The sequence below is a fragment of the Galeopterus variegatus genome, unplaced genomic scaffold, assembly GCF_000696425.1.
Source record: "Galeopterus variegatus unplaced genomic scaffold, G_variegatus-3.0.2 Scaffold4439, whole genome shotgun sequence".
Taxonomy (NCBI): Eukaryota; Metazoa; Chordata; class Mammalia; order Dermoptera; family Cynocephalidae; genus Galeopterus; species Galeopterus variegatus.
In genome coordinates this window covers 36,475-47,134 of record NW_007730550.1, presented here as the reverse complement: position 1 = coordinate 47,134, position 10,660 = coordinate 36,475, and the positions used below count along the sequence as shown (strand labels likewise).

At 54.3% G+C, this 10,660-nt stretch overlaps 1 protein-coding gene across 1 annotated transcript in view; it reads right to left on the bottom strand.

Moving 5' to 3' along the window:
* Positions 1–290: 290 nt before the first annotated feature.
* The window catches only part of LOC103603089 (UPF0317 protein C14orf159, mitochondrial-like), a gene marked incomplete at its 5' end in the record, with an annotated part of 46,525 nt that continues 36,155 nt past the window's right edge, over positions 291–10,660 (bottom strand). The window contains 2 exon segments of the mRNA XM_008587568.1: positions 291–820; positions 9,496–9,647. Of these exon segments, the coding sequence (XP_008585790.1) occupies positions 671–820; positions 9,496–9,647 (302 nt within the window).

Sequence of the window (10,660 nt, the reverse complement as noted above, 5' to 3'; positions counted from 1 at the left end):
GGAGGAGGCGGAAGAAGCGTCAGGGGGTGAAGGGAGGCGAGGGGTGGAGAGGAGGTGACAGCAATGAACTAACTGATGAACTAACTGAATGTAAGGTTCCTGGAGGGACCTTTTGCCTAAGTAAACAAGACGCTGTTTGCAAAAGAAAGCATTTCAAAGGAATAAATATTTTGGTGGTGGTGGTGGTGAGCAAACCTTCCGTAAAGCCCAAAAGCTTTGTAAGTACACATTTCACATTTGTACATTTTACCATTTCTTTATTAGCCTGGGGGTTCTTCGTGGTCTTGGCCACACCCACGCTAGTGCTCTGCCAGGCAGTTCACCGCTCACTGGTGTGCCCATAAGGCAAGAAGATTCTCAGAGCACACCGCATGGGTGGCCTGAGGGGCCAGGGTGAAGGGGGGTTAAAATCAATGCCTCTAGTACCTTAGGAATGAAAGCAAAAACTTGAAGCCCCAGAGAGATGCTGTCCTTGGTCCACGTCATCTGCACTATCCCCTCCTAGGAAGTGGGTGTGCGGTTTCCCAGGCTGGTGGAATGTTCATTGTTCACCCATGGCCAGTGTATATTTGTGAGGCTGTTGTGGGGAGAAGTTGGGGCCCTGGGGAGCTCCTCTCTAGAGGCAGGCTTGGCCCTAGGGTAGGAACTCCACACGCATGTAACACGATGGTCACACGTGCACCGTGGTGACCGCCAGCAGCTTCTGGATCATCTCAGTGTGGACGCCATGGAAGGGCAGCCCATCCACCTCCATGCCCACGATGCCCGAGATTCCATTCCGGACTTTGTGCTGCACCAAGATGTCCAACATTTTTTCTTCCTGGAAAAAAAATGAGGCAGAGGTGGAAGCAGTGGATGGGGAGGAAAAAGAAAATATATATATACATTTAAAAGCAGAGAAAGAGCCTTTGACTTGACACACTCTATTTTTTAAAAAATAAAATTTTGGAGGAAAATACTAATACCACTGGAAACTCATCACAAAAAATAAGTGTCGTACAGGCTTCACTGTCCCCCAGGCCCACTCCCCAGAAGCAACCACTTGAACAGTTTGGGCTATTTCTCCAGGTAGCTACCTTCATGTAACTAAATACTATGCTTTTATGAGAACCTGCATTTTCTTAAACATCAAAGATTCACTCCTCCTGCAGGTGCAGTGTCGGCTACTTCCTGCCAACCCATACCCCGTCCAGCCCTGGATTATCTGCCAGTGGTCTCTGATTGTGTCAGAAGGCTCCATTCTTCCTGAGACCCAACCGTTAGCCTCCTGCTGGGCATGTGCCAAACCCTGCCTCTGTCGCCTTCTAGACATCACCCAGTGTGGGTGCAGGAGCATCTGGAGGGAGCAGAGAAAAAAAATGCAGCCCCAGCCTGAAGCCGCAGCCCAGGGCCCAGCAGGCAGAGTGGTGTTGGGATCAGTCAGATCTGACCTGGGTCTTTCCTGGCAGGTGTTTTAACCTCTCTGTGCCTCAGTGTTCTCATCTGTGAAATGGGGAGGTTGATGATAATAGTAATAATGCTTCCTTCAGAGGGCTGTGGTGAGGAATAAATGAGACAATGCAAGTAAGGCACCTAGCATGGTCCCTGGCACACAGTAGACATGCACAAAATGAAGCTGATTATTATTGGCAGGGCTGGGTCCCCCAGCCTTTAGCCCAGAGCTTTCTTCCTTTGACTGACTTGCTGGTTTTTTTTTTAAAAAGTGGTTCGATTCCCCTCCTTTCATCTCTCTCCAAAAATAAGGTCCCCAGAAACCACTTGTCTAAGCCACTAGTGTGTCTCTGGTTGAACAGCTCAGGCGCTCCTGAGGAAGGTGGGTCCTAGGCGAAGAGGGCAGTGCCTGAGGGGCAGAGGTCAAACANCCCAGAAACCACTTGTCTAAGCCACTAGTGTGTCTCTGGTTGAACAGCTCAGGCGCTCCTGAGGAAGGTGGGTCCTAGGCGAAGAGGGCAGTGCCTGAGGGGCAGCGGTCAAACACATCCTCCCCTCGTCCTTCTCCACACACAAAAGCAGGAGGCGAGAGGAGGGGACCAGAGGAATCTAGAACAGGAACTCAGGGCAGGTGCAAGAAAGGCTCTCACCCTCCTGCTCAGGCATTTTCTCATTCATTCCACCGTCCGTGAAGGTGTTGTCGAGCACCTGCTATGTGCCAGGCTGTGAACCAGGATGCGGGGGTGAATGTGACACAGTCCCTTCCCCCAGGGGCCTCCCAGTCTAGATGAGTAATCAGGCAGTGACAGTACACGGGAGTCACAGCACAGAGCTGGGGCACCAGACCCAGGGTGTAGGAGGGGTGGCTCAGAGAAGACGTTCTGGAGAAAGGGTGTTATGGACTGAATGTTTGTGTCCTCCCAAAATTCAAAAGACCTAACACTTAATGTGATGGTATTTGAAATTGGGATCTTTGGGAGGTGATTAGGTTAAGATAAGGTCATGAGGGGGCCCCGATGATGTGATTAGAAGAAGAATTGAGACAAGAGCGCTCCCTCTCTATCCCTCTGCCATGTGGGGACACAGTGAGAAGGGGATAGGAACTGCTGGCACCTGGATCTTGGACTTCCCAGCCTCCAGAACTGTGAGAACTAAATGTCTGTGGTTTAAGCTTCCTGGTCTGTGGTATTTTGTTATAGCAGCCCGAGCTGACCAAGACAAGGGGCAACTAGGATCAAAGGCAACAAAAGAGTTGGAAGGAGCCAAGTGAGGGGTCTTGAGGGGCACTCATGAAACTTTTCAGAACAATGGAGAAAGTTGGCAAATGTCACCTGGGAACTGTCTCTTCACAGCTGGCCTGAGAGCCTGCATTTCCGTTCTGCCCTGGGGATCGGGCAGCTTTCTCCGTGAGAGGGAGGCCCCAGAGCATTTCCACTTTCCCACGTGAGCTTTGTCCAACAGCCCCTTCCCGGGGGCCACCCAGCCCTGAATGGCATTTCCTGCCCTTTTGTTTGGGCTTTATTCCCCCACTTCTCTTCTCCCTTGGTCATATCCTCTCTTTCTTTATGGCAGAGGCTTCTGGGACCACAAGGCCACTTCCTCCCAGCTCACTGCCGGCCCTTATCATCCTTATCCTCCTGGGACCCAGGGAGGGCCTTGGGGTCCTCAGGGTGCACGTGGTCTGCTAACAGGTCAGGAGCCGGCTGGCACCCTGCCTTCAAGAGCCACAGGGACCGTCCGGGCCAACAGCTACTCCCTGCAAATCTCCAGGAATCTCCGAGTGACCACACCATCTTCTAAGAGGCCCAGTGAAGGTGGGGGGGGAGGGGAAGAGAAGTGACCAAGTGACCGGGCAGCAGCTGGGGGCACAGCGCGCCTTGGGGCTGCTGCACCAGTGCAGGCTGAGACGGGGGGCGAGAGTGATGTGATGGAGGACCGAAGGGGGAGGCAGGGAGGTCAGGGTTTGGGGGAAGACAGCTCCGGGTGACCTCTGTACGTGGAGGCTGAATTGAGACAAGAGCGCTCCCTCTCTATCCCTCTGCCATGTGGGGACACAGTGAGAAGGGGACAGGAACTGCTGGCACCTGGATCTTGGACTTCCCAGCCTCCAGAACTGTGAGAACTAAATGTCTGTTGTTTAAGCCTCCTGGTCTGTGGTATTTTGTTATAGCAGCCCGAGCTGACCAAGACAAGGGGCAACTAGGATCAAAGGCAACAAAAGAGTTGGAAGGAGCCAAGTGAGGGGTCTTGAGGGGCACTCATGAAACTTTTCAGAACAATGGAGAAAGTTGGCAAATGTCCCCTGGGAACTGTCTCTTCACAGCTGGCCTGAGAGCCTGCATTTCCGTTCTGCCCTGGGGATCGGGGCAGCTTTCTCCGTGAGAGGGAGGCCCCAGAGCATTTCCACTTTCCCATGCTTTGTCCAACAGCCCCTTCCCGGGGGCCACCCAGCCCTGAATGGCATTTCCTGCCCTTTGTTTGGGCTTTATTCCCCCACTTCTCTTCTCCCTTGGTCATATCCTCTCTTTCTTTATGGCTGAGGCTTCTGGGACCACAAGGCCACTTCCTCCCAGCTCACTGCCGGCCCTTATCATCCTTATCCCCTGGGACCCAGGGAGGGCCTTGGGGTCCTCAGGGTGCACATGGTCTGCTAACAGGTCAGGAGCCGGCTGGCACCCTGCCTTCAAGAGCCACAGGGACCGGCCGGGCCAACAGCTACTCCCTGCAAATCTCCAGGAATCTCCGAGTGACCACACCGTCTTCTAAGAGGCCCGGTGAAGGTGTGGGGGGAGGGGAAGAGAAGTGACCAAGTGACCGGGCAGCAGCTGGGGGCACAGTGCACCTTGGGGCTGCTGCACCAGTGCAGGCTGAGACGGGGGGCGAGAGTGGTGTGATGGAGGACCGAAGGGGGAGGCAGGGAGGACAGGGTTTGGGGGAAGACAGCTCCGGGTGACCTCTGCGCGTGGAGGCTGGAGTGTACGGGAGCTTGCTACCCACTCGCGCCGGGAGCACGGTGAGCGGCTGCTATTTATGGGAGGTGATGTTGCTGTTCAAACTGGGGTGGGAGAAAGGGGCCTCCTGGGAAGTTGGAACTGTTTTGTATCTTGATCTTGGTGTGGCTGCCTGGGTGTAAAGATATGTAAAAATTCATCCAACTCTACACTTAAGGTTTAGGCACTTTACTGTACTCAATAAAAAAAGGTTATAAAGATAGTGGGGTGGGAGGAAAGTGTCGGAAGAGAACGAGAGCCCAGGATGAGGCCAGAGCCCCGCTCCTGCCTCTCTGCACCACCATTCATCATTCATTCATTTACCCATCAGTCCGTCCGTCCATCCGTCCATCCAACGTTTCCTGAATGCCCTTCCCGGGCCAGGCCCTGAAGTAGGGACAAACAAGACCTCATTTGTTCCTAAAGAGCCCATGCTCTTTGGCCCCTCACTGCCTCCCTGCCGCTGGGCATGTGAATAAAGGGGTCCTCTTTTCTTCCCCAGCCCACATGGCTGCTGTGCCCTGGGCTGGTGGAGTCTTGCCAATGGAGGGAGTGAGGAGGAATGGCCAGGCTCTGGCACAAGGACACACCATGTTCTCATGTGTGCACACTCACTATGGATGCTCGGTACCTGCCCTGGACTGGAGATGGAGCAGAGAAGGGCCGGGGGGCCTGGCTGCCCCCACTCCAGCCCCCACTTCAAGGAAGTGCTACAAACAGGGCCAGCTGCTGCCTTCTTCTTCCCTGGCTACTGGGTTGAGGTGGGGAAGTCCAGGAGACCTTCCCTGGCATTTATACCATGAGCCTTATTTCCCCTTAGCCCACTCTTTCCTGCACTGGGCTCCCTCCTGGGGAGTGCTCCCTCCTTGTGCTCTCTTACAAAGAGCTGGCACAGAGGGGCCACGGTGCGAGGCAGGGTCTGAAAGCCAAGGCGCTCTCTTGGCCCTTGCCTCTGGCACAGGTCAGGCGTTGGCAGGGTGGGGGTGGGGGGTGCTGCTGCTGCTGCCCGCCAGGGAGCAGGATGGGCCTGGTATGAGCAGGTCCCACCTTGCACCTTGCGAAAGGCAGGGGAGAATAAGCTGGCTGGGCTGCAGAGTGTAGGGGCTGGAGAAACAGTTCAATCTTCCTCCCGGGCCACACAAAGGAAGGACTTTACTTACAGCCGCATGTGATGGGAGGCCCCAGCACTGTTGACCTGAGCTTGCTGGATAAACTCCGCTTCCTGGTTTTCACCTCCATCTGCTCTGGTTGCCTGAGCTCTCTTTCCCACAGGCCACCTGCTGCTACCACTCAGCCTGACTCAGGGCTGGCCTGACACCTGCCCCAGCCTGATAGAGGTGCAGAAAGGACGTTTTTATAACAATAGTGATGACGATGATGATGGCCAGCTTTATTGAACACTTACTACATGCCAGACACTATGCTAAGTGCTCTGCACACAGTGACTCATTCTGTCTTCACAGTAACCCAAGAGGGGGGTCTATTATCTCCCCCTTACTTGAGGAAACCCAGGAAGCTCAGGGTGGGAGACTTACTCCAGGCTCAAGCAGGTGGGGCCGGGACTTGAGCCAGGCAGCCGGCTCCTGGCCCGAGCGCTTCCAACCACCCACTTCATCTCCCAAGGCAGGCTGGACATTTAAAAAAAACACTCGGTCCTAGGGAACAGAGAGGATATCCACAAACTCCAGAAGTACCGAAAAAAAAGTGATCCTGACCCCGACCAGCCGCCAGGCAGAGCTGGCCTGGCTGGCTCCCGGCTGTGGCCTCCATCAGGTACAATGAATGAGCTTCTCCAGGTCTCATCCTTGGCGGCCTACAGTCCCTCCATGGCCCTCACTTCCTGTCAAGAGCTCTGTCACCCTGTCACTCTGCAGCACCCTGGTCCCCAGGATGAGGAAGATATAGCCAGGCTCCGGGCCCTCCCATACCTGACCTTGCAGACACCACCCTAGTCCCTCCTATAAGGTATCAACCATCATCTCTTGGCCCTTGAAGAAGTCTGGGGGACACTCTCCAGCTGTTTAATCTGCCCTCAAGGAAAACCCAAAGGCACTGCCTCTCCCTCAGTCTGAGGAGCCAAGGGCCAGAGTGGGCAGGGTGTGCCCTGGATAGTGGTGGTCACCTTTCCTGGGCTTCTCAGCAGGGTGCCCACTCCTGCTACAGTCATGATCAGACCCTAAGAACGGTCCACGAATACAGGAGGCTCTACTTACAATCAACTCACTGGGCAGAGATGAGGGACATTTCTCTGCCCCAACCAAACGAGCTCCACCAACAGCTCAAGCCACAGTTCTGCCCAGCATCTCTGGATGACTCAGGGACCCCCACAGAGTGGCCTGCAGAACTCCATGTGACGGTTCTCATTATCCCCCCTGCACACGGCGCTGCTTCGTGTCCCTGCACCTTTGCTTATGTGGGTCCTGTTGCCTGGAAGCCCCTCCCACCCTTCCCTGGCTACTTACATCCTACTCAGAAGAGGGGCTCAACAAACATGTGCTTGTACTTTTGCTTTAAAAACATTTCCTTTTGGGCCGAGCCCGTGGCGCACTCGGGAGAGTGCGGCGCTGGGAGTGCAGTGGCGCTCCCGCCGCGGGTTCGGATCCTATATAGGGATGACCGGTGCACTCACAGCGCTCACTGGCTGAGCATGGTGCGGCCGGTCTCAAAAAGGACAAAATAAATAAATAAATAAATAAAATAAAAACATTTCCTTTTACTTTCTTCATGAGGATGGTGCATTATTAATATATTTATGAAGGACTGGGTGGAAATGCAAAAGGAGAACTTCCCATCCCTGGAGGGTGAGTGTGGGGCTGTATGAATTTGCTTGGCTGGGCTCATTCTTTTTTGTGTCTGTGTGAATCAGAAATCATGTGTGAGGCAGCCCCTGAGTGAATTTTTCCAGGAAGCGCAAAGAAAGCACAGAAGGTCCTCTGGGCTCCTCCAGGGCAAAGCATTTTCCTGTGAAAATGTCACTGCAGCTGCCTCCCCTGGCACTGTGGCACTGCCAGGAACTGGTAAACTTCTCAGCTACATCAGGAAAGCCCAGAGTATAGAGTCAGAGAGACATTGACTCGGATCTCAGCTCTGTCTCTTGGCTGGGTGGTTTTGAGCCATCTTGCCTCTCCCCCCACCTGTAAAATGGACAACACCAATCCAGGGAGGTGTTAGAATAAAACAGAGGCCCAAGGCAGGGTGGAGAAAGAGACAGAGAAACAGAAAGGGAGAGACAAGCAGAAGGAAAAAGGGAGCAGAAAGGCTGCAGGACAAGGTGAAGGAAAGACAGAAAAGCAGCAGCGTGGGGTCTGCATGTGGATGCGTCTCACAAGTGAGAGGCTCGGGGCCTCCGCCCACTGGCTGGCTGGGGGCTTGTAACAACCGACCCCGTCCCCCATCTCAGCCTGTTGTCCAGGCTCAGCACTCAGGAACCTCCCTGCCTCTTGGACTGTCCTCCCATCTCCCCAGACCAATCCTTTTCCATAACCCTGGAAACCACCCCTCCAGTCCCTGAGCCCCACTGTCTGCTCACAGGTGAAATCACATCTGACTTGGGATTTAGATGCAAAGTTGGAGCTTTGGACCCAATTTCCCATGGTACAGATTACCCTGGAACATTCCCCAAGAAGGTGCCTGTTAGAGACTGATGCATTGTCTGTGTCCCATAAGCTTGGCCACCAGCTTCTCTTCCAGGTGGGGCAGGTACTATCTGCGAGGAGCACCAGATGAGGAAGCAGGTTTGAGTCTGGAATAGGTGTTGGGGGGGGGGCAGGGTCTGCTCCATGAGAATCATAGAAACTGAGGCCCACGGAAGGAACAGCCAGTCCCACTGCCCACCTTGCTGCTCAGGCTCTGGGACTGAGGGCAGAATCGCCAGCTCCATCTTCAGAGCTGGCTGCCCCTCTCTTGCGTTTCCCTGAATGCATAGGCGAGTCCATGTAAGGTAGACATGCATGCCTTTCCTCTGCGCTGGGCTGCAGGGCCTGCCTAGAACTGCACACAGCACTTCAGATGGTTGGCTGTGCACAGTCAGAGAGCTCAGACAAAAGCCACCCAGTAGGGCTCCGATTCCCTTGCTCAGAGCCCTCTGGTGGCTCCCTATTGCCTCTCATGTAGAATCCTCAGTGAGGAAGTGATGGTTCGCTTGGATCCAGCTAACAGGATCTGCCTCTTCTCGGGGGTTCTTCATGGCCCCAGAGTACTTGAGAATTGGGTGAAACCACGAATCCTTGCCCAGAAAAATGCATGTACAGGGACAATTGTGGAAGCCATTTCAGGGACTCAGGGACTCTCTACTTGGGGACCTGGGGGTCAGAAGACCTCCTCTGACTCCTACCACATTCCCCCCACTGCCCTTCGCCTCGAGAGCAGCCTCCCCCACACCAGCACTGAGCTTGTCCTCACGCCCAGCCTTTGTACCCACCGTCCTTCCCACCCGGACGTCCCCCTTCTATCTGGTCTATTCCCTGCAGCCTCCAGCCCGCAGGACCCTCTTCCCACCTTACCTGCCCCCCACACCTTAGCACACGAGAGGCTTTAGTGCCCTCACTGGGTTGTAAACTCCTTGGAGGGGACTCTATCTGGTCTATTCCCTGCAGCCTCCAGCCCGCAGGACCCTCTTCCCACCTTACCTGCCCACCACACCTTAGCACACGAGAGGCTTTAGTGCCCTCACTGGGTTGTAAACTCCTTGGAGGGGACGATAAGGACGCCCACCCACCGCCACCAATATGAAGTGCCTACCACGGGTCAGACATTCAGTTCTTTCAACAATGCTGACTGCCCCATTTCACAGATTAAGAAATCGAGGCTCAGAGAGATTAAGCAACTTGCCTAAAGTCAAACTAGAAGGAAAATGGTCACCCATATCAGGCCCTCCATATGATTTAGGATGACTAGTAGGTCAAAGGTCACCCAATCCAGCTAGGAGACCTTTGCTTTGAGGCCAGTTCTGTCTCTGGCTTTTGATGGGCACCGTATCAAAAGCTGGTCTTGGCTTACGGCTTGGAATGCCAGGCTTACTTTTCATCCAGGGAAAAATTTGCTTCTGTGCACATGTCCTGCTAGGGTATTTTACCTTAGTGACGGATGGCAGGGCTTGAGTCCAGCTCTGCTCCCCAGGTGCTCTGGGAAGTCCAATTGCCTTCCTCAGGTAACATCCGTGGACCTCACATGAGCTCAGTATGTACACTGCACAGGCCAAGGCGTAGCCTCCCCAGTTAGAAACACCTAGAACAACAGAAAAAGATCTCATCATAGAATTGGAAAGGTCATGTGTCCATCAGGCTGCCTCTAGGCAGCAGAACTATCTCCAGGAATGGCCCCAGACCAGTGGCAGCAGTACCACCTGGGAACTTGTTAGAAACATGAATTCTTGGGCCCCAGCCCAGACCTACCAAATCGAAAACTCGACAGATGAGGAGGGGTGCAAGCTGAGTTTTAATAAGCCTTCCAGGTGAGTCTGATTTAAGCTACAGTTTGGGAACCATTGCCCTAAACCATTTGGGTTATATTTTGTTAATGGCCATCAGAGAAAAATGTTCAGGCACTAACCCTAAGAGGCCTCTCTAGAACTCTCAACATTAAGAAACTGTCCCTATGGCTGCCCTGAGCCCCTCGTGCCACGTGGAAGCCTATCCTCCAAGGGGCTGGGAAACGGCCCCTCATACAGTGCTGTGTCTCTTCTTCATGTGCCTGAAGGTCTCTCCTGAGTCAGCCTCAGCCTTCCCTCCTGTTCAATGACCCAGGCCCTAAGGGCTTATTCCCCAGTTTGGGACCATCTCACTGGCTCTTCTTTGAAACCTGCTTGAATTCTCCATTCAGCCAGAGAAGGACTGAGGAAGGGCCTGCTGAGCTCTCGGTGCTGGAGCATCACGGAAGAGAGGGGGTCCCAACCGGGAGAGAGGGCTGTGCACACAGCCAGCCGTGGCATGGGGCAGTCTGTGACGAGGTGTACACAAAGGATTCTGGGAGCACCACTGAGGAGGGGGCACGAATCCTGACTGGGTTAGGAAAGATGCACAGAAAAGGAGTCATTTAATACGGGCCTTGTAGGCTGGGCAGAGTTTTGCCAGAGGAGGTGGGGAGGAGTAGGGACACTTCAGGTAAAAAAACAAACACAAAAAACCCAGCGATGGGCCGGCCCGGTGGCGCATGCTACAGTGCGCCGCTTGGGAGCTCGGCGGCGCTCCCACTGAGGGTTCGGATCCCACATACAGGCCGGGTCCCGCCCCCCGCCCGCC